This window comes from Coturnix japonica, chromosome 1, assembly GCF_001577835.2.
Source record: "Coturnix japonica isolate 7356 chromosome 1, Coturnix japonica 2.1, whole genome shotgun sequence".
In the NCBI taxonomy this organism is placed as follows: Eukaryota; Metazoa; Chordata; class Aves; order Galliformes; family Phasianidae; genus Coturnix; species Coturnix japonica.
Genome location: NC_029516.1, coordinates 52,472,682 through 52,496,401, shown reverse-complemented (window position 1 = coordinate 52,496,401; position 23,720 = coordinate 52,472,682). Strand labels below are relative to the sequence as shown.

Genomic DNA, 23,720 nt, shown 5'->3' with positions numbered 1-23,720 from the left:
CCCACTGCCCAATCTGCCCATCTGTACCCCTGCCTTGCTGAAAGTGCTGCACCAGCCTCCAAGCAGTAGTATCCTACCCAGGATTTGTCATTTGACTGACATTCAACAGCACCCTTGCTGTGCTCTAGTGACTCCATCAGCCTATGTCCTTGCCAGGAGGAACTATGACTTTGGTCACCATCCAGGAAGCACCCTTTTACTGCTGTGCTTCCATCTCAGGGATATCTAGTCCAGACCAGCTTTCTTTTCAAGCTGGTCTCAATGAGCTCTCTTATTTGAGTGACTCTATTGTCAGCATCTCTCTGTGGGGACCCTGATGACCTCCTCCTTCCCCCCTTCCCCCTTCCCATTGCCCACATAGTACTCTGCCAGCAGAGGAGCATTTCCATTTCTTTGAGATTATCTAATCTGCTGCCATTTCATCATGAATTTCTTTTATCATCGTATGAGCTAGATGGGCTTTTTTTTTTCTTTCTTTTTTCTTTTTTGAAAATCATTTCCTTTCACTGACAAACCATCAAATAGATCAGAGGGAGCTGCCTTTTGCTAGAGTATGTCAGATTTCTGCTTTTTTTTTCCTTTGTAAACAGATTAGCCAGTCATGTGGTGTAACTTCATACTCGGAAAGGCAGGGAGCTGGGAAAGGCTCGAGTCTCTCTATCTCAGATTCAGCTTCCATCATGTTTGCAGAAATGTACCACCTTGATTATGTGAAACCTCGCTATTCGGTTGTCCCTTTTGCCCCCTCATTTTGCTGCTGGGGACAAAGGCATGACTGCTGAGGTCTATTCATTTTCACAAGAATTTATGGATGCCTCCACTCATTGAGATGATTTGCGTTCCCTATGCTGTTTGGATAATCAAAGTTGCACTGCATTTGGGAACACCAGCCCTGTTGCCCTGGATGTGATGGAAAGGACAGGGGCACTGAGTCCTAGATAGGATGATGGGGCTGTTGGGAGAGAGGGATGCAGCCAGGGCTTGTGCCTGTTCTGTTTTTTTCAAGGAGGGAGGGTTCGATGCATGTAAGCCTGAATGGTGGTGGGGGTTCAGGGCAGCCAGTAGCAGCAGATGGGAAAAGTCTTGTAACATTTAATGCTTCTTTGACTGTTTCTAAAATAGGTGTCAATTCACAACAGGCTTCAAACGTACCAGCACAACTCCGCCCTGGGGCCCGAGAGTGGAACGCAGCCCAGCATGCGTCTTAACATGCCACGGGAGCGGCTGGAGACAGCAGTGGTGCCCTCGCACCCCGCCTCGGCGGGGACACTTGTACAGTGCCAGCAGATTGTCAAAGTCATTGTCTTGGACAAGCCGTGCCTCGCTCGAATGGAGCCGGCCCTCAACCAGACTCTGACACGCTATGTCACCTCTGATTCCTGCACCTCCACCCCCTGGCGCGGTGTGGGCAGTGGGTTCCCCGGGACCCCCATGAAGCTGGTCCATCAGCCTCCCTTGCCACCTCCACCTCCTCCCTACAACCACCCCCACCAGTACTGCCCCCCAAGCTCCCTGCTTCAGAGGCGCAGGTACTCCAGTGGCTCGCGGAGCCTCGTGTAGCCACACCACCAGCACCAGAACAGCACAGACTCCCCCGCTTCCCAACCCCACTGCCTCCCTGGGACCCTTTCTGCCTACAGAGATCTAGTTTGTGATTTATTTTTTAGTAAAAGGAAAAGGAAAAAAAAAAAAAAAAAAAAAAAAGAGCTAACTCTTACCCTGTCTCCCCTGAAGATGATGCTAATCATGAGGAGCCATCTATAGAACCTGCCAACCTACATGCTTACATATCTTCACACCCTGCCAGCCCCGCTGGCCTCTTGTGCTCATGCCATCCCCATGTAGCACTTTGCTGCCCTGTTCCTGAGAGGCTTGATGACCTGCTGCTTTCTAGGCACTGTGTCTTCCGTTTGCTACTCCTTGATCTTCTTCCCTGCCTTGCATTTACCTGGCCATAGGTTTATACCCACCCTGAAACTTCGCCAGCCTCAGAGAGAAACTGACTCACCCGTGCCAAGGAAAGATGCTGGGGCACTCCCAGGGGTGGAGTTCCCCCTGCCACCACTGCTGCTGCCTGCTAAGCTGGAGCTGAGAGCCTGTTCTGCTTGCCATGCTTTCTCCTCATCGCTCTTCAAATATTATCTCCTTACAGCAGCTGGTTCCAGGCAAGGGAGCACAAGAATGGAAGAGAGCGTGAGAGGAGGAGAGACTGTCCTAAGCTGCAGTACGACACAAAGATGGCCTCACTCTGAACACCAAAACTTTTTGTTTCTGTTATGTTGGAGCATTGTACCAGAGACCTCTGCTGAGATCTAGCAGACCACATCATGTGTAAATACACCTGTATGGTAGAGTATGTATGGCGCATGCTTACTAAAGGAAACACTAAGCAGTTCTGAGAGAGCAGAAGGGAGAGACTAAGCCCAGGGATCTTCCCTGGGATGGATGAGCAGTTTTCCAAAGAGATGGCACCAAGAGGTGGCCTCCCACCTCAAAACACACACAGACACACACACACATATGCACACACAAAGATTGTCTTTTCTAGCAAGAAACAGACCCACCTCTGCTTTTCTCATTCTAGCTGGTTTTGTGTTTCCTTCCTGTCTGCTTTTATACATTTTAAAAGCAAACCTAAGTGTTACCTTCACCTCCTGGGGGTGGGTGGTTCCTTTACTTGGCCTCTTCCTCCTGTGCTAGGGGGAAAAGGTATTTTGGAGCCCACTCACATGAGCTGCCATCTGTATCTCTTGCCTAGTTATGTCATTGCCTCCCTCAGCCCTCTCCATAGGAAAGCTGCACACCAAGGCCCCTTTTCCTCCCTTCTTCCCTATCCCAGCTTCAAAGTGAGGGGAGGGGAAGATCTTGAGATAGAGATGACAGCTCAGCTTCTCTTCTTTATTGGGGACATTGATGTGAAAGAAGACAGCATTAAAAATGAGCTTTGACTGTATTTTTAGAAGAAAAAAAAATCTTTTTGAGCAGTAGGGAGGGGAAGGTATTAATTAGCTTAAAGGCTTTGGTTTCACTCATTCTCTCTCCCTTCGAGGCTTAAGAAGATCAACTTTAGGATATTAAAATAGGACAGTACGCCTTTTAGGGCCCTTATTTTTATTTTGAGAGGGAAAGAAAGAAATGGTCTTCCTTCCTGAATGAGGTTGAGGCAGAAGCGCTGGTTGTTGGTTGTGTGAGGGGAGGTGAGGAATGTTGACAGTAGTGTCGATGTGTAAGATGTCAGGGAAAAGGGATGGCGAAGACATGCAGGAAATACATATTTTACTTTGTATGGTAAAATCCACACAGCAGCAATACTCCAGGATTCTCAGCTCTGGGGTTTATTACCAGTGAAAGAATGCATTAGGGCCTGCATCCCCAGCAGTGCTCTTTGGATGTCCTTGGCTCTGCTGAAGCACTCGGATGAAAGAATTCATTTATGTGACCTGGGCTTATGCCCAGCTGGGGTTAAGGAAGCAAGGATGGGCTGTGGTGAAGGCTTCCCTGTGCTGGCCAGTCCTCCAGGGCAGGGGCCTGCTCAGCTCCAGGTTTGCTGACACCTACACGCAGATCTGCCTGCAGACCTGTCTTGGTTGTTTACTTAGCTGTCTGGAGCTGGGCACCAGGCTGATCCTTTTACATGCAGTAGCAGATGTATTGATCAGGAACAAACAGGCGTAGCCTCAGGGAGGCCTGTGGAAGCAGAAGACTGAAAGATTTGTTAGAAAGTCCTGAGTAGAAGCTCGGCCTCCCTTCAGACCAGAGAAGTTTTCTCCTACGCAGCCTCCAGATACAACAAGGATGCTCCACCTTTCTGAGCCAGTAAGGTCCTTGCCTGCATTACGGGCACATGGCTCCAGGCAGGGCTCAGTCCCTCAGACTGCATCCAGCTGTGAGGCATGGCTGCCCTGGCCTGGTGCTGGATCCATCCCAAGTGGTACTACACCATGAGACAGCAGCCATGATCTCATCTGACCCACCCGCAGCTTCATGGGAATGCTTATAGAATCTCCAAATCATAGAATCACTGATGTTGGAAAAGACCACTGAGGTTGTTATGTGTACCGTTTGTCCCTGGCTGCCCAGCTCAACGTCAGCTTCCTGCTGAGGTACAAAGGGGTATCCAAGAGGCAGCAGCCCTGCCCTGCCCTCCCAGCAGTCACTTCCTTGCCTGGGAGGAATGGCAGTACTCAGTTGTTTATTTTTTTCCCAGAGCGCAATGAACCACTTCACTTCAGTGGTCTGTACGTGCGTGTGTGTGTGTTAAATAAATTAGGCTTTACTTGACATTTAACACGAAGTGACAACAACAAAAACCTTGAGGTACTTGATGAAATAATTTTTTGGGGGGATAAAACATTTATAATGTCTATGAAGTTCCTACAAGAGAGATTTGCTGCTTTAATAATTGATTGGGAAAGCAACGAGGATGTAAAAAACGAAGGAAGGAAGGAAGCTTCCCTGAGACTCCCTCCATAGTGCTGGGTGAAGCACAGATGTGAATTAAATGAAGTGCCCAAATACCTGAGGCACAACCGTCTCTCAGGGCAAGACAGATCCCCTTTCCTGACCCTGCAAAGGCTACTGCTGGCCTCCAGCTTTGAGCAGAGAAGCAAAGGAAACCTTTGCTGTCTTCTTGCATCTTCTGTTGGGATTGGCCAGAGAGATACCAAACCTCTTCATTTCAGGGTCAGGTGGAAAAGGCTGCCCTAAGTTCTACTGTGTAGCTGAGCCCTTCGGACTTCACTTCAAAATACGGATTGCTTTCCCTTGGAAGGTTGGTCCAGAAGGATAACAAGCACTTTAAAGCATGTCAGCACCTCATCTGATCTATTGTGTCGTCTGCTTCCACAGCCCTCCCACATGCAAGCGCAGACACAGATGCAGTGTAGTTGTCGTGGTGTGAGTAGACACCCTTGCGCACAAACTAGTTGCTGACAGGGCGCAGGCAAGAATAAGCATATCAGTGACAGCCTTGTGAAGGACAAAACGTGCACTGCAGCTCACCGAAGAAAAATCTCCAGCTGTTGGCTGCCGTGATTCTGATGGTGAAGCTGGCACAACCCTTTGGGTGGTGGGATCAGGCAGGAAGACGCCGCAGAGATCGGATCAACCCTAAAGAATGGTGGCTTTTTGCTGCTGAGTTATTATCCTTCTATATTAAAAAAGGGGTGTGGGGAGGAGAAAGGAGAAAGCCAATGCAGAGCATTCTGCAGCAAGTGTCTGGTGCTCAGTGTCCAAGCAGGAAGGTGGCTCTGCTGGAAGGTGGAACAGAGCAAGGTGTCAGGGAGGTCTCACAGCTGTGTTGTGCAAACCATCACTGTCATGATTCTCTCTTGCTCTTGCTGGAGGAGGTCCAGTGAAATCGATTTGTTTATAGCACGAGAAAAGGGGTGGGAAAAATCTGGCAGTAGGATCAGGCTTAGCACAAACAAGCTGAGTTTAATGCAGTGTTTGTCTGCTGCTGTTGTGCTTTTAATGCTGTAGACTGGGCCACTGTGGTAGCAGCAGTTAGTGTTTTCTGCAAGACCTGCAAAGCACTGCTTGTGTTTTCACACATCCCTGTAGGTGAAAGTTGTGAGCATGGTCCACCAGCAGCTTTTCGCCGATAGTCAGTCTTCTTCACAAAAAATACTTCAAGATTTGGACGCTTTCGAGGGCCTTTGAGCTGGAAGAGTTTGGTTGGATGCTTTTCAGAAGACTTAACCCGCGACTACCTGCACATGTTGGTGAGGTTTCTGAAACGAATCTGAGCCTTGTATCCAGCTGCTTGGGAAGAGTCTCTGCTTTGAACTGAGAGCTGCTGAGCAGGTCCTGCCTCCCCCTACCGCCACCTCACTGTGCCCTTGTGGGCTCCAGGACTGTGTTTGTGAGCTCGAGCTGTCCGCGTCCTGCCCGCTCCCTACAGCCATGCCCGGGACAGCAGCTTTGGAGTCACCCAGCTGTTCAGCACTAGTCACCACCCCATCTGAATGTGTCTTTAAAAAACAAAGTTAACAACAGACGTGTTACCTGTGTGTAGGCTGTTGAAAGCACCTGTCTGTCTGTACCTGTTTTCTGCTGTAAATATCACCGAGAAAAGCTTCCTTTGGGGAAAGTGGTGTGGTCACACCTAGCTAAGAGTCCAAACAGCTATTTTGTAACAAACCAACAGAAATAGATCAGAGGTATTTTATCTGTTCGATTATAATAGAGTTTTAGAAATTATATTGAGATATGTCACTTGTGCGCCAATGTCTTCTTTGCCTCGACCCCCTCCCTTGTCCCCAGACTCCATTGGTGTGCGCAGGCACATGGCTGACACACCAAGGCTGTGCTCCCAAGGGCTGCTGAGTGCCTGCTGGCCTTGGGGACAGCCCTCTGTGGCCACTGCTATGTTCTCATCAGTTAGCTCCATGCTCAGGGCCCTCGAAAGACCGGATCCAGAGGAAACCAGGGAGAAATAATTGTGTCCAATCTGCAATTGACCCGTGCGGTGAGGCAGAGAGGAAAGCAGGACGGTGAAAGGCTAAGCCTTTCATACTGCAGTTTCTTCCTGTGCACCTTGCTGGCGTGCAGCAGGGCCAGCCCCAGCCTCTCTGCCCACACTGCATGCTGGGGAAGGAGCCCACATGCCATGCCTAGTGCGTGCTGCCGTGTGTGCATGCTGCAGCAAGGAGAGCAACTTTGTGCACCGCATGTGCCAATGCATGTGTCCTACGCCAGCTGGCTGCAGAGAAACTCATTCACCCAGAGACATCAGCACACACTGCGCGTTAATGCACACACCATCTGCCAACATGTAAGACTATATGGCAGATCATGTGTAGGCACCTCTGCTATCCACGCGGCTGAACACGTTGTACAAGATGTCAGGTGTGTGCAGCCACACTCTGCCCGAGCAGGACAGCTGTGCAGGCTGCAGTTACCGTCACAGCACACTTAGTAAGTTACACAAGCTCAGGCTCAACTAACATTTGGATGGGGGACGTGTAGGGAAAATGACATTTTCCATGCAAATCAGATATACATGCATATTTACACAAGGCGTAACCCCGGGGTTAATGAAACCAACCTCTGTGAAGCTGTGCGCAGGGATGAGAGATGATCAGAAACAAACTCGTGCACATGAAGCAGCTTTCTTCTGCAGCGGGTGGGGGGCAGCAACCCACATTTTTGCAGCTGGGGTTGGACTACACCTGCTGAGGAAGCAGCCTGTGGGCTGCACATTCTTTGCTGGCTTCAAAGAATCCCTCAGATCCCCGGGCCTGTGGTGAAACACTTGGGAGGGCAGAGATCCCTGAGACACGGATGGGAATCCCCAGGGATTCAGAGGCTTCCATTTCTGTTTCTGTGTGCCACAGATGTAGTATCTATCGGTCCATCCCAAACACATCCAACACACTTTCTAAGATGTTTTGAAACAGGTAAATTATCTGGAGAAGTTTCCGCCTGATGTTTAGATCACACACCTGGCTGTAAAGATGAGAGCAATAAAAACAGATTGTCTACATGTCATACTCCTACCTTACTGTGCTGTGCATGTACTAGCTATTGTTAATAGGAAGATGGCAAGACCCTTTGCTGTGGATAGCGTGCAGGCACACATAGGCAGTGCCAATACAAAGAATTTACAACCCAAAAAGCATACACCACAACTGTCATAGTGCATCAGTACAGTTATAGCTATATAGTCTACATAGTATACAAATCGCATAGCCCTGGTGCATTCAGAGCTGATCAGCATTTGCCACTCTTTTCCACAGATAATTCTGAGTTTTCTCTGTTCCTTTCAAGAGGGACTTTAAATTAAGCACATCCCTCATGTGCTTCCTATAAACATGTCCTACCCTACCCATCAAAGGAGGTGCAGGAGAGGTGCTGCTGACCTCAGCATTGTGTGCCCTGCTGTCTCCTGCCCTGGGTCAGAGTCTTGTCCCAAGGCCAACACAGGCACTGGGGCCCTGTGGGAACAGTAGGCAGCAGGAGCCTTACCCCAAGCCCAAAACTGCCACGTCATAGTCTCTTATCAGGGACAGGGCCTGTAGTACCACTGTTGCATACAAGACACTACGGGCCCTTTTCTACAACACCTAGAAAGCTGTGCTGGGGTTTCAGGGGCTCTGGGGACAGTTGCTCACAGTCATCTCCACGGTTCCCTCAAGGTTCAGATTTCTTGTCACCATAGCTGCCAAGGGAGAGGCTGTAGAGTCACTGCCAGATCCTGAGTGCAGCCAGAGCCTTGTTCACATTGCCGCCCTACCTAAGACAGCTGGATATAAGCTAGTTCCTCAAGAACGAGGCCAACTTGGCAAGCAGGGCTGTGTGATTCCATCAGTTCAGGAGCTTTATCACACTTGGATGGTCTTGGAGCATCTTTACTGCAACTACTGAGTGCAGCCAAAGTTAAAAGCTGTGGGTTTTGCCTTAGACCATGGAACCCACGAGCAGGGCTTCTTCTCAAGCATGTGGAGCGGGGCCTTAAGTTGTGTGAACTCTGGCAGTTGGGGCCATGCACATTGCCCTGGGCAGCCTGTTCCATGCCCACCACCCTCTGGTGCAGAACCTCCCAGTTTAGTATCATCAGCACATTTTCTTGGATGTTGCCACAAAGAGCCAGTGGGGGCTCACAGCTTCTCTCTGCCTCCCAGCTCTTCAGCCTGGTGACCCCTGTCGTCTGACGTCAGCCCTCAGCCTCTGCCACATCTCCTGGCATCCCCAGTGAAAAGGACAGCCTGAGCAGCAGCCCAGGACATGTGGCTGGGGAAGAAATGTGCAAAGGAAAAGCGGGAGCTCTTATTAAATGGCTTGTTCAAAGATAAACCTCGGCCATCTGTCAGCCTGCCCTAGAAGAGGCACTGCTGCAGCAATTAGCAGAGGGAAAGGCAGTAGAGATGCCAAGGAAAAGAAGCAAACAACAGCTTGCTAACATTTCACGTGGGTCTGTCGCCAATGTGGTGAAGGAAGGAGCCAGGGGAAAAGTGCAGGGAAGGGAGCATGCACTGCTTGGAGAGGGCTGGGGCTAGAGAAAGGAGTGGGAGCCTCTGGGGGCTACGGGATGGTGGGGACCAATGTGATTTAGCAGTCAGTGTCCTGGGAGCAGCTCCACTCATACACTACAGGACCCTGGGCTCTGCTCTGCAGAGAAGCCCCCGCAGCAGCAGTTGTGCTGGGGCCTAGGACCATTGGACTGGGGGCAAGCGGTGCCAATGTGGCCATGGGGACCATGCAGCTACACACCCCTGGCTGTGGCTGGGGCTGTGACAGCGGTTGTTGGGGCTGTAACAGCGGCTGTGCCACTGGGCTCCTCGGGGACATTGGGCTGAGGCTCCCCGCAGAGCTGAAAAGCCGCTTTAAAATGCAAATCGGGGATTATAATTCCTAATCCCTTCATTGACAAGAAGTGCAGACAGGACAGAGATGTCAGCTCCTTTTCTCTCCATCCTATGGGACCAAAATGCATAGAGGAGTTTGTGCTGAAGGGGACACAGCTGTGGGTATGGTGGTGCCATCAAGAGGGCAGGCAGGGGTGAAGGATGATGTGACCACCTGCCACCAAAAGCATTCATCCCTCTCCTTCTCTTGTCCCATCCCCACAGAGATGCAGTCTCCAGGGCCATGGCAGGGACTGACACCAGCTCAGAGGTTACTCTGGGTGGGGTGAAGCCAGGTAGGGGCTGAGGATGGCAATGTCTGTGCTGCTGTGACAGTGTGAATGCTGCAGTCTGCCTGCACCTCCGAGCATAAGCACCACTTGAATGTGCTGCTAGAGATGCAGAAAGAAGAGGAAAGTTATTAAAATGCATATACCTCTCCCTGAAGGGAGAAGGTGAGACAGGAGATCGTGGGGATGCCAAACAGAGAAGAGGAAGGGGAAAAAAGGGCAGGAAGGAGTGGCAGGGATTGACCCAAGGGCTGCTGCACAGGCCACAGAGGCAGAGGGGTGCTGGCAGCCAGTCCCCACAGGAGCCCTCATCTCTCAGCTATCAGTCAAAGTCTCTCATCTCCCCTTCCCATTCCCAAAGGCCTGAAAGGTGTGTGAGGAGTGGAACAGACCTTGCATCATTTTCATGGCGGCGTCCAACGCATCGTTTAATAGACAAGTGGAGAGACTACGAGCAGTGGTCGCCTGGCCAAAACCTGGCGGTGCCACACAGTGTCTGTGTGGCATTGCACACCTTACACACACATTCACACATCCACGACCAGCTGCTGGAGCACACTGGGGGGAGGCAGCAGGATGAGCTCCCCTGTCCTGGGGGGGATCAACCCTGCATCTCCAGGGTTGTGGTGCTTGAGCAACATCAAAGCCATCCTAAGGCCTTCTACATTGCCCACAGCTCCTGCTGCTGCTGCATGGGGCATGGGGGCAAAGGCATTCATTTTTTTTTCGCAGCCCTCAGGAAAAAGAGGATTTTGAAGGGATTTGAGCACAGCTCCCTAAATAGCTCCTTAGAATTAAAAGGTTTTGGGTGGATTACCAAGCGCCAGCAGGTGTTGAGTGCCATGGGGCAGCAGGAGGGCAGGAGATGGGGCTACAGGAGTCACAAGCTCTTCAGCTGGTGTCAGAAACCTGCTCATTCTGGTCTATGGAGGGAAATAAGACAGCTGGAACAGGTTGTGATTGTGATATTGGGATGGGTACAGGACCTTAGGGACTGGGCTGCTGGGGGGAAGGTGCTGAGTGAACTCAATGCTGAGTCACAGACAGGCAGGGAAAAGAGTGGGAGGGGTGGAAGGAGGACATATGAGAGGATCAGAGAAATTAGGCTGGGAACACAGGTAGAAATAGAAGGAAGAGAAGGGAGGGAGAACTGCAATTTGGTGGTAGTACCAGCAAAAAATAAGGAGGACAAAGCTCATTGAAGTAGTTCATTTCTACTGGGTGGGTAGAAGTTGGGAAGAAATGTGGCAAGAGAACAAAAGGAAGCAAGACAAAAGCAAGAGCCAAAGAGAAAATTACGGGCAGGAAGCTGAATGGATGGCTATTTCTCACTGAATAGTGTTACACTGAGAACTCAAGTGCAGGGTAGTATCTCTGCTGCCCCAGGAATAAAGCCCTGCATGTGCAAGGGAGCTCTTGGCCAAGAGTTTCAGTAAGGACTGCTGATTCCAGCTTCCTCTACCTCAGGCTGGGGCTGCCCCAATACTCTTAGAAAATCAAGATCTTTCACCATTTTAGGGCCTCACTCAAGCATCGACTCTTTTGCCCATTACCCACTTCTGAAGATCTTGGCCTACATTTAAGGGGAGGGAGGTGATGTGATTGGGACGCACAGGTGAAAGCAGGGTTTGTAGTAAAGGCTGTCCATGCAAAGATCAAAGAGCGACAGCAGTGATTCTGTGATTCTATGAACTGCCCTCAGCACGGATGTCCCTCTCGAAGGATATGAGAAGGGTGGGCTCCTTTATTGCCCAGTTTATAAACATAGGTGAAAGTGGAATACAAATTTTCAGATACACTATAGTGCATAAAATTACAGGATAGGGGAGAATGATACTTCTGTAACTAGCTGAGATTAATTGTGATGAACTGTGATTGCAGCTCTTAGAGTTTGGCTTTCAGCTTTACCAGATCCAGCCTGTACATTCAGCTAAAGGTGTGACTGCTGCACAGGGCAGGACTCTCCAGGAGAGAAGGGCTGTCTTCTGTGCCTGGCAGTGGCTCATGGGGCCAACCTGCTGGGTAGGTGGTAATGGTTGGAGATGTGCAGGGCTGAAATATGGTACCTAAGAGTGTTGCATCTTCTCCTGATGCCTTTCTTCAGTTTGGGCTATGTCTTACTGCTACTAACATGCAGGGCTCCTCTCTTGATCTGCCATACCCCTTCCAATGATGCATTTGCTAGCACTGCTTTATGCTACATCATTTGATCACCATCTGAGATTTAAATATGGTGGCAAGTGGGTCTCTGAGGTGAAGCATGAAGCATGGCTGCGTGCTATGGGACGTGCTGTGTAGGAACGTCACATGGAAGTGCTAAGATGAAGTGAAAAACAGTGAGCCATCAGTATAAGCTCTCTAGGAACATCACCTCTGGTCGAGAGGTTACAGGCTACTCTTCTCTGAGAGCCTGGGCCAGAGTGCTGCATGATGGAGATAGTCAATGATGTGATGCAGGGTCAGCCAGGGGGAAGAGAGGCGCTAGAGTTCCTCTGCTGGGTCTTCTTCTCATGTGAAGCCACTGCAGAGCTGGGGACAGTGGGCTGTGCCAGAGGGGCTTGGAGGACAGCATGGTATGGGCAGCTATGGGGCAGGGCAAGGAGCTCCAGCTCTCCTCCTAGACAGCAGCATCTGATCCCCTGCCATTCAGGGATGTCTTCATCTGGAGGCCATTCTTCTGCACCTGCACATCCTGCACATCCTGCCGGGGCTGCGTCATCTGCTGGAAACGCTGCTCAGGAACAAAGGGAGAGAGGGTGTCAGCTGAAGACTGGGATCTCCGGTCTCTGGCCTTGGGGCGACCCCAATGCCAGTGCGAGGGGATGATGACATGGCAGGGGATGCCCTTGCAGCACCACTCCGCTTCTGCTGCCAGGCCATGTGAGCCCCCCGCTTTGGTGTTATGCAGAGCACTTCTACTTGAAGTGCGAGGATCACCTTCATAACATAGGGAAACAGCTACCAGGCAGTGCCAGCTGCTAACAAGAGCAAGGGAGAGCTGTAATGTCACAGACATCAGAGCAGAGCCATTTTCCAAGCTTCCCCATTTTTGCAGCTAGGGTTTCCTGTGAAATGTCATTACCTGATTGCAGTGTGCTGACAGGTCATGGTCTGTGACTCTAATGTGGATCAGACCAGTCCACCTGCACAAACCTTTGCACCAGCAGTGATTCCCACCGCCCTAAACTGATCAAATGAAAACTGTAAAGAGCAGTAAAATGAAGCCGGAACCCAGGAAGGTACAGAGGGGCAAGTCATTACTGGAAGCGTGCAGACTGAGCATCAGGAGTGATGAATGCTTATGAGTCACTTTGTCTGCTGGAGTGGGTCTGATGCTGCAAAAGAGAAAGCAGAGGAGGGTAGAGCCCGACCTGAATAGGCATCACTAAGCCAGGAAGAAGCTCTTTGCAGCAAAGGGAAACGAGCTTCAGCTCTCCAGCACAGCTGAAGTGGCTGTTGCTGGGTGAATTCCCTGAAACGATCACTGAGCTGCTTCTGCCATTCATGGTCTTTTCTTTTCCCCTCACATTCATGCTCAGTAGGATCAAAATGACTTGTAATCTTCCCTGTCTGTCAAAACCACTTTATTCAGCATTGGCATCTAATTTCCCTCCAGCTTCAGCTCTATTACAAACTAATCCAGGATCTGTGCGTAGAAGAGGCCAAAAATTCTCTCCGTCTCTCTGGCACACGCAAGCACATACACAAAAACCTGCCTCCCTCCTGCTGCCATCTGCTGCTTCTCACTGGATCTATGAGCACCAGGAGCAGAAGCCCTCAGCCAGAAGTGCAGCTACTCCAGGAGGGCCACGGGCTGGCTTGGCTCCCCCAGATGCCAAGACATGTCACATCCCTAACGGGAGCAGGATTGAAAACCTATCTGTTTGTTTGCCAGAATTCCCTTTTCCCCCTTTACCAGCTCCTATTATGGGAGGTTAAGAAGCCTTCTAGACATCTGAGAAAGGCTTTCCTAGTGGAACTGCAGCTGGCCCTCAACCCAGCATCACCCTAGTGGCTTGGCATTATGTAGGTTCAAGTGTTGCAGAACCTCAAGGCTGCTCCCAAGACAAAAAGCAGGAACCAGAAACTGAACTTAACTGAGAGACCAGAAAGTGAAAGCCCATCTGAGACATCAGACCCAGACAGATCTTGTAGCAGATCCCATCTAAATAGAGAGCTGGGAGGAAGGAAAGTCAAATCCACCTGTAACCTGACCTCAGAAGCAGCGGGCCCAAAGCTGATCTCAGCCCGGTGGCTCTAGCCAAAGCTTTTGGACTTAAACATTACTCAAAATATGACATCCATGAAGTAAACTGGCGGGGTTTAGATGGTGCCAGCTGGCTTTTGAAGGCAGGCTGGGAAAGTCATAAATCAGCAGCACCCCTGCAGTGACTGCTCGCACCTGTAGCTCACAGCAGACAGCATCAAGATGGGGACTTCTTGCACAGCGCTCTCAAGATTGAACGTCAACACTGTAAATAAGATCTCAACAGCAATTACCATGTATGACATACAGAGACGCGTGATTCACTGCTGCATATAACCTTACTCAAATTAAGGATAAAAAATATATTTTAAGCAAGATCAAAGAGTTGTAGGTATTTTGGTCTCCGTGCAGAATTCTGCCTTTCGTCTTATCCCCCTCATAGCCTGACTGCTGTTTGCAAAGCATACGTCAAACGATGCTGTCTCCATCACTAGCAGGTCTTAGCCCTGAGTTATCTCAAGCTTCATGCTTGGAGGATGCTCATCTCTCTGCTGAAAGCTGCCAGGTAGCTGTGATCACAGCCAGCAACCACTGGGAACTGAGAAATCTTAAGAAACTTAAAGATTTCTCCTCCACAGAAGAGGAGTGGTGAAGCCATGCATACCTGACGGAGAGTCCCTGTTGAGGTGAAGAAGCTGTACAGCATGTATCCTGGGATCAGTACCATGGAGGACAGCGCCATGAGCCAACCAATCCCTTGTCCCCACGCAGGATAGATGTATTTTCCCAGCGTCAGAGGGGTCATTTCCACCACACTGAATAAGAACACACCCTGGGGAAAGAACACCAGCCATCACAAGCGACGATGTATAAAATTAGAGGACATCCATTGATTTTTTTCCTTCATCACCCTCTTAGTGCCAAACAGTCCTACAGTAATCTAACAGCTCCTTAAATTATTTTAGAAGCATTCAGCCCATCGTCTCTTAATTTTCTATCATTTCCCCCCTGATTACCCTATGCTGAAAGCTGGAACTAGAATAGCCCTATTCTCCTTCTTCACCAGACTGCTCAGATAAGCAGTGCCCTTGCAAGCAGTTCCTAACCAAGTTGACAGCATCTTCACAGCTGGCCTCAGGAACCTTTGGCTTCCTATCACTGGCGTTCTCACACCATTCTTTGTACTGCTGCTGCTGGAAATGTGAGAACCAGCAAAAGCAAAATTGCTCCACCATCAGCTGTACTGTATTTGCTGGTATCTTTTGCTCTGACAAGCCTATTAGGCACCAGAGCAGGAGCCACAGTGGCTGAGAACGTTCTCTTCTACCAATAACAGCTTTTAAATACAGTAAATTATTTTCTTTTCTCTTGAAATCTCAGATAGAAGAATTGAAAGTATCATTTAGATTGAATAATTAACTCTGGAGACTTTCTTATGCACTGTTTCCAGCAGGTACTTTGCCCATCCCAGGTACCTGGCAGTTATGGACAGACCAACAGTGGACTGAAAATGGAGGGTATCCCCTACAACCCTTCCAATTTAAGAGGCCATTCTGGATCCACTCTGGCAGACAGGATCCTTCTGTTCTTACCAGACAGACAAGAGGGGTGAAAAATGCCCAGCAGATTTTCCACCAGATGCAGGGTTTGTAGCCAATCATTTCTTCAATGTTCCTGTAAAATCTGTTCACACCTAGAAGAAGAAAAGGCCATTGAGAAAAGCATCCCATCTCGGTGCCCCTGGGCTTCACCTCTCCTCAGGACAGAGCAAAGGCCAGCCACAGCAAGAAGGTGACAATGCTGTGGTGTCAGAGCTGTTATCTGGAGGGCCCAAGGATGGGGACACAAACACAGGGTCATTTTGCACGTTCCTGGTGTCTCAGGAGGAGCCTGAAGGCAGGACCATAGGCACCTGCCAGTTAGTGCACAGGTCTTTGTGGTGGCCTGGGGAAGTGAGATGACAGCCTCCTGCTCCTGATTTTCTGGAATTATCAACCTCACCTATTTTCAGTTGCAAATCTTTTATTGCCTTCACTGTTGGATGCTTTTGAAAAATCTCACTTTGCCCGTGGAGACAAGAAAGAAACGAGGTCCTTTTTTTGCTTACCATAACACCAAGAAATTGAGATGGTCTCAAAGAAGACAAGAAAGAGAAGACACATGCCACTGGCTGAGTAGTAATCAAACAGCTTGAAGACATAAATGCCACCCTGAGGAGACAAAGCCAGAGTCAAGGAGTTTAGCTATGGATTATGTTCAACAATCAGCCAGCTGCTTGAATTGCTACTATCTACATCTGCTGGCTCTAATGTTAATTTCTCCAGACAGGAGAGCAGGCGCTGCAATGTTTCCACTGGAATCAGGTTCCCAGAAGAAAAACTGGTGTGGAAGGCAATTAGCCAGCTTGTTCAGGTATGGTCAACGGCAAGTAGAAAAATCGAGGATTTATGAGGCTATTTTACTTATCCCTGTTTTAGTTGAGTCACCTAATTTAGTGCACTCTGCCTCTCCCAGGAGTTTTGCTGCTTTGCTCCTCACAAATCTACAGACCACTCAGTCCTATGTTCACACACATAAGCCTTGGATTTGGCCCCAGAGGTTCAGGGCTCCAAGAGACTGGTCTTCTTGTTATCTTAACCCTCTGCACCAGGTGTTCCTTCAGCATGGGCTTTGCTGGCCTAAGCCCTTATTGCAAATAGCAAGAGAACACACCAGGCTGACTACAGGATGGCCACAGCAACTATGGAGGCATCACTTGAGATGTGACAGAAATGATAAGCCCATATGTCCAGAATTGGGATGGCTCCTACAGGTGCTGTCACTTCTCAAGACTTCAGTGCTACTGCAAAATGCATGGGTGACAGGACAGGTGCCAGGAATGGACATACAAACATGGCTCTGTACCTGGGTGATATTGGAGAATCCAACGAGATAAGAGATGAAACAGACTATCGCAATGAAGATCTTCTTCCTGGCTCTCAGGATATGAGGATATTCATCCATCAGGGCAGTAACAAACCCCTCCACAGTGCAGAACTGCAGCAAAACACACGCACACCAAGGAAACATCTGTGAGTGTCTTAGCCTGACATCACCCCAATCTACATTTAACCCCCGCGTTGACAGCCTCATTACTTTAAGTGTCATCTGTAAACAATAGAAGACTCTGCGCAGAGCTGGCCTGAATCACGTCCTGAAAGTACCTCTGTCTCTTCACTGATTATACAGGGAATTAAAAACACTGAGCTCAGATGATGCCTAAAATTAGTTGAGATACATCTCCACCTTTACCTCCCCTCAAACTCTCAAGGGCCACCCCAGTGCTGCCCTGCTCCACAGCTCTGCCAGCCTCTCCATCGCAGCAACAGCTCTGCTTCTGGCACATGAACTCATCCATTCCCGGGTGTGCTCTTCTCAGCATATTGCAGCAGAGCTTGTGCTTTTCAGCAATCTAAAGCACTCGTTATGTTGCTCTATCACCCACTGTCCAGTCCCACATGCAAGTACATAACAACAACATCTCTGACTACCTACTCCTTGAGTTTATTTCCATTTATTCAAGCACTGCATTAAAATGCATGTAGTACATTAAAAGGCCATCCTTGCAGCATGTGGTCTTCCGAGAGCTGTGCTGTACTAGGCACAGTGAGTTAATGCTGTCTGTACCATGATCTGCCCTATAGCAAGTTGTGTATGTGTGAAGCACATCCTTCTCTCCTATTTCCTCTTAAATTATGAGATTCGCTTTCAGGTCTCACTCCTAGGAAACACAGGTAACGTACAGCTCTCAGAGGGCACATCTTGCCCATAGGAAAACCACTGGGAAGTTGATGAGAGCAGTAAGCCCCTGTTTTCCCCAGTCACCCTCAGTGAACATACAAACCAGTGCAATGGCAGTGAAGATGGATATCAGGGACTTCTCTGTCCCCCAGGAGAGTGCTGTAGAAAGTGGGGGCATTTTTAGATCCAGATTTGAGACAAGAAGAAAGAAAACAATCAATAGAGGTGGAGGTAGAGGTACAGAGACTAAAAAGAGCAGCAGAGCGCTGGAAAAATCTATGGTAGCAAAGCCAGACAACTGAGTCTCTTCTGCCATGGGGCAGGAATAGTAGAGGAGTGCCAGGGGAGATTCAGGCTGGACATTAGGAAGTATTACTTCTCGGAAAGGGTAGTCAGGAATTGGAATGCACTGCCCAGGGAGGTGGTGGAGTCACCGACCATGGGAGTGTTCAAGAAATGTTTGGATGTTGTGTTGAGGAATATGATTTAGCTGGGAAGTATTGGTGATGGTTGGACTAGATGATCTTCTAGGTCTTTTCCAACCTTGATAATTCTGTGATTCTGTGAGCTCACATCCCTTTTGCTTGTGGGGTACAGAGAGAGGCAAAGAGCAATATTCCTGCCTGGGGTTTTATCTCTACATGCTGCAGTGTGCAAAACTGCATCCCAGAGAGCCCAAGCTCAATTGCTTTGTTTGGAATTTGTAATGAGCTCAGCCTCTTATGTTGGACACAAGTGCTATTAAAGCATCCCTTGCCATTAGAGCATGGGTTAATCTGTCTTTATACTCATTGTCAGCAAGCTCTTCACCCCATCCCACTCAGCTTACTGTCTACAAGAGTCAGGACAGAGCTGGCACCACTGTGTGAAGTGCCAGCATGACAAAACCAACCATGTCCAAAGCTATTCCTTCCACATGGATGCACAGCCAGCACCAGGTACTGGGCAAGTCAGGGAGGAACAAGGGCTGGGAGGGCATAAGGGGCCTACAGCATGTAATGGGTAAAACAGGGAACCAAGCAGTGCCATACTGGCTTTTCTAGCCCTAAAACAGAACTTTATACCGTTCACTGGAGGGACTCTGCCTACAGCCTTGAGACTGCAGGTCCATGTGTGACCCAGGGTCTTACTTTCTCAGCCCACATAACTAACCTTAGACCCTCCCCAGGATAAGCAGGCAGCTGGGTGAAACCGTGCTGCTTTTGGGAGTAAGAAGAGCCTGTGATTTTTGGGCCACGACAACATTTTTCTCCTAAAGGTTTTAATTCCAGTCATTTCTCTCTTTTTTCCTTTTTGATGCTTAATCACCATCACAAACTGCTGGGTTGAACGACCTGGAGCTGGCAGTCTCTTCCCCATCCTCACAGTGCCAGGGATGTGTTATTCTTCTCTGGCCATACTAACTAGAAGGTGATTCCTGGTTTGAGCAGGATCAGGACCAGGACCTAAGGGCAAGTTAACCACAGCTGCCAGATATTCAGATTTGGTTTCACTGCTCTCAGCCACAAATCCTGATGAATAACCTGCAAGAGGCGATCTTGCAAAGGACAGATGCAGGCTTGTAGTCACAAGGCTTGCCAGCTCCCTTGGGGAGAAAAACGCCTGACCTGGAAACTGGTAGGTTAAAAGAAAGCATTAGCATGTTATGCAAGAGGGTCTAGACGCAAGAGAGCTAAAGCCAGAGTGGATCAGAGGCAGAGCAAACATTAAGGACCATGAGCAGCAAGTGGGGGCATAGGAGGGAGGTGCACGCATCAATGTAGGTCACTGCTCGCATTCAAGGCACTGCAGAGATGAGCATGATGGCACAGAGGCAGAAGGAGCTGCACTGCTGAGCTCTTTGCAGCACTGCTGAGGGGATGGGTCTCATCACAAACACAGACCTCAGCAAGGGACCTTCTCTTGCTGTCTGGGCTCCCATACCCCTCAGGCCCCATGCCTGGAGGGCAGCAAGGGTCCCTGCTGTGCCCTAATGAAAGTAGCTGTTCTTCATCTGCAAGAAGTACCACAAACACTATTTAAAACAAGCACATGTCAAAACTGTCCTTCGTTTTTAAATGGATACTTCAAAATGCATGTGTAATTGCAGCTCTTGTGTGCACGCTGCTTTATACACCTAAGCTGCCATTCTGTAAATCATGAGATTGACTCAGAGTGCCACCATGCATGCAGAAAGCTCCTTCCCATCTATTTATCTGCCCTTCTTTAAAAGCTTGCTTTCCATTTGGTGCCTTCTTCCCCCGCTCCTCCTCCAGGCAGCAATAGCCCCCCACAGACTGCCCGCCCTCCGAGACTGGCTGGTGGAGGGACCTGGAGAATTTCAAGTGGTATTTGAGAAAGCAAATGCAGCAAATAAATTCAACACAGTGCTTGGAGGGCTTATTGTCATGTCTCAAACTATTTACTGGAGCTGAGTGAATAATCCATGGAGAGCGGGTGTTATTTTATTTTATTATTTTTTTTTTTCTGCAAATGGAGCTTCTTTTGAAACGCTCAGTCATTATTTGAAATTATTTGCCAAAAAATGTCTGTGGTAATGCAGCTGAAAGCTCCGGGATGTGTTTCTGTGGGAGCGTGATGTAACTGAAAAGCAGGTATGGTTGATTGTATTTTTCTTGGAAACCAAGTATGACAGGTCAAGGATATGCCTGAGTCTGATCAGGAATTAGATTTGGGTTTATGAAGGCTGTGTGTAACCCAGGAGAGAGTCCATTTTGTTCTAAGGCTTTGCACAGCAAGGAATGACCGTGCTGCCACAGGGAAGGATGCAACAGACCAAGCACACACTTTTGAAGGAGCCTTCGGTTGCACTCTCTGCTCCAGAAGGGCTGCCTCACCCAGGTAGCTACATTTATGCTAAATTATCAGATTAAAAACATATCATCACTTGTTAAAAAAAATAATAAAATACAGAGTCCATACTATTTTGTTTTACAAGACTTTCCCAAGGCATGGCTTCTTTCCACCTGCTCGCTGTGAAGCCAGCCCAGGAGCTCAAACAGCAGAGCACTTAACCTCTGCTCAGGACTACGCTAGTTATTAAAAACAGTGCCAAAACACTGCACCAAACCACTATTCCCACTGCTTCAGATGCTGCATTGCTGCTTTTCTCAGTGCAACCTGACAGTGCCAAGGTAGAGAGATATGGTCTGAGGGGAGGCTGGTATGTGCTGGCAGCTTTCTACTCCAGCCTGCAACACTAAGCCTAAGTAATGGCATTCTCTTACTGTGCCTCACAGGAAATGCAGGTTGGTGAAGGTGCACCATGACACCTTAGAAAATCCAAAGCATCCCAAATTAGCATCTCACAAAATACCAAGGATTGCGGTGTCCACAAACTCTTATTATGTAGATACAAAATGTAGCAGTTAATACTGATTTTCCTTATTTCACATTCCTATTTCTAGAAAAGAAAAAAAAAAACTGGGAAAAAGCAAAACAAAACAAAAAAACCCCACAGCAATTGCTTGAAATATATATATTTTTTCCTTTCTCTCATTTTCCCTGCCCCAAAGCATTTTGGCAGGGCTTGTTTCCCACTAGTTCCATTTAGAGCTTGTGTGCTACTACTGGGCAGCTCAATTGCCAGGGCCATCCAGCAAGACCAGGACACACTGCATCCATGCAGCAGCACTAACACTTCTCTGGAGGCCCAAAACTGTTCTGAATGGAGAACAGATTTCCAAAGATCCTTCTGCAGGGAAGCGATGATCATAAGGCTGACTGGTCAGATACCACCCCACCACGAGATCGAGAAATATCTTTGTATGTTACCCCACTTTGTCTCTGGGCTGTCTCACCTGACTATCCAGGCCCAGCATCATCAGCATAGAGAAGAAGAGGATCGACCAGAGCGGGGACAGGGGTAGCTGGGTGACGACCTGCGGGTAGGCGAGAAAAGCCAGTCCAGGGCCTGTAGAAGTGAAACAAGAGATGAGTTCATAGTTATAAAGTGTTTGTTGGAAAGTCATTGTGATGTGCAACAGTGAACAGGAACAGTGATGGCAGGCAGAAACTGCAGGAAGGTAGTAAGAGATGTTACCCATGACACACCAACCATGGTGGGTGCACAGGGGTGGGATGGGAGGCAGCAGTGACTGGAGACTTGCTTTGCCTTTTCTCCTCCTGCCAGCGAAAGTCATCAAATCACGGCTATTTTCAGAAAGCAAACAAAATATTTCACTGCAGCTAAAGCTCATAAAGCCTCACCGCTGAAAGTAGGTGGACAATAAAAGGAGACGGGAATGCTCTCTGAAGCAGGAATTGGTGTGCAGTGAATGTCTGGTGCTTCAGACTGCTCTTTGGCAGAAGGCATACAAAGATGACTGTGTGCTTGGTCATGGAGAAGAAAGGCCTGGGAGCATCCCACACTCATGCAAATTTCTCAAAAAAGGCTGCTGTTGCAGTTGTAACTGGGTTTGCTAATTTGGGTGACTCGTGGAAACTTCCCATAGTGAATCTTCAAGTGTGTGAAGTGACCCTCGCTACACTGATACACACACTGTCATTGTACCAGTGCCAGAGAATCTGGCCCTTTACTTATGCACAATATATAAAGACTTCCCAGGAAAATACTAAGATCTGACTCCTGCACTGTAACTCAAGGACAACTCCTGAATAACAATGCAGAGAGATACAAACTTTAAGAGGAGATGCTGGGGGATCAGGGAAGGAAAAGACATTCTGGGTCTTATTGGCACTGCTGCCATGTTTACTCACCTGAGGAGGCCAGCTCTGAAATCGACTTCTTCGTGATGTGTGACATGAAGCCAACGATGGAGAAAATAACAAATCCAGCAAATATGCTTGTGGTGGAGTTTATACAGCAGACAATGATGGAGTCTCTGGAAGAGAGAAAGGAAGTAAAGAAGCCACTTCCAAATCCCTACCAAATAGATGAGGAACAAAGGGTGGGCAAAGGGAAGACTAAGCCTTCCCTACTAGGGAGGTGGCAGCGCGCCCCTTTAGCTGCTTAGTAATAGAGGGGGACAGCAGAGGCCAGGCACCCAGACTTGCTGTGATGCCTCTATCCCTGCAAGCATTCAGGTCAGTAGCAGAGGGGGGCTCTGCTGGCCACGTGATGTTGGTCACAATGTGTGATTCTTTGCTGCTCCTGCCACAAAAACCCAACAGAGCCAGGAAAGCCCAACAGACCTGTAGACGTTGTTGTGAAAAGTGTTGTAGCTCCCCAGTGCAATCAGGGACCCCAGTCCCAGGCCATAGGAGAAGAAGATCTGTGTGGCTGCATCCATCCAGACCTGAAGAAAAGGAGCACACTTTGTGTCTGTACTCCACCATGCAGTCAATTTGGTGAACTCAGCTCACCATTACCCAGTCTCTAGTCTATCTCTCCTCCCCTGCAAGGACTGATGACCTGCTACACAGGGTCAGTGTGGGCTACAGGACTGGGGGCTCAGCCATGAGGCATTCCCAACCCAGAGGGGAATTTTCTTTGCTGAGGTAATTTCTCATCCCTCATGGACTATATCACCTGATTACAACAGAGATGCTTCATGGCTCTCCACCCATAAGCAACCTGAATTTTGTCTCAAGCTGTGAGGGTAATGACTACTGAGTGGAGAGATATTCCTTTTCAGTATTAGTCCTCTCTTAAAATACTGAAGGAAACACTGATGTGGAGTTGTCAGAACTACCAGCAGGACAGCCACAGCCAGGCAACCAACCTCGGAGTCAGAGAGCTTCTTGAAGTCAGGTGTGAGGTAGAAGAGGATGCCCTCCTTAGCCCCAGGCAGTGTGACTCCCCGAAAGAAGAGGATGAATAGCATGAAGTAGGGGTAGGTGGCTGAGAAATACACCACCTACAAGAGACACCATGGGTAAGATACAGTTAGTAGTTCCTGTTCATGGTGGCACTGCAGCCACTGTGTACCCCCCACCTCCTTTGAGGGGGGAATAAGATCCAAAAGCACTTCTGCTCATGGCTGAGCCTGAAATCATGGAGAGAGCAGCCTGCACAGCCCCTAAAGGGAAGAAATCGATCAATATCCTCCTTGTATTTTCCGCCTCCCACTCCTATGCAAGTAACATTTCTGACTGTTTCTCTCTGCCAAAGACAAGCAAGGATGCACTAATAGC

The 23,720-nt window shown here is 48.9% G+C and overlaps 2 protein-coding genes across 7 annotated transcripts in view; one reads left to right on the top strand and one right to left on the bottom strand.

The window, feature by feature from the left end:
- IQSEC3 (IQ motif and Sec7 domain ArfGEF 3) overlaps nt 1-6,211 on the top strand; it is a 100,657-nt gene extending 94,446 nt beyond the window's left edge. For 3 of the 6 annotated variants that reach the window (XM_015865756.2, XM_032445420.1, XM_032445422.1), the window contains one exon: nt 1,123-6,211. In XM_015865756.2, the coding sequence (XP_015721242.1) occupies nt 1,123-1,560 (438 nt within the window). In that variant the 3' untranslated portion in view covers nt 1,561-6,211. The remainder of the gene's footprint in view (nt 1-1,122) is intronic. The other 3 variants (XM_015865782.2, XM_015865773.2, XM_015865766.2) reach the window with 3 other exon arrangements.
- Nucleotides 1,927-23,720, bottom strand: part of LOC107315443 (sodium- and chloride-dependent GABA transporter 1-like) — a 31,600-nt gene continuing 9,806 nt past the window's right edge. The window contains exons 6-14 of the mRNA XM_015865841.2: nt 23,309-23,443; nt 22,779-22,882; nt 22,344-22,468; nt 21,425-21,537; nt 16,749-16,880; nt 15,952-16,054; nt 15,437-15,537; nt 14,509-14,676; nt 1,927-12,368 (exon numbers count right to left, since the gene is read on the bottom strand). Of these exons, the coding sequence (XP_015721327.1) occupies nt 12,255-12,368; nt 14,509-14,676; nt 15,437-15,537; nt 15,952-16,054; nt 16,749-16,880; nt 21,425-21,537; nt 22,344-22,468; nt 22,779-22,882; nt 23,309-23,443 (1,095 nt within the window). The 3' untranslated portion in view covers nt 1,927-12,254. The remainder of the gene's footprint in view (nt 12,369-14,508; nt 14,677-15,436; nt 15,538-15,951; nt 16,055-16,748; nt 16,881-21,424; nt 21,538-22,343; nt 22,469-22,778; nt 22,883-23,308; nt 23,444-23,720) is intronic.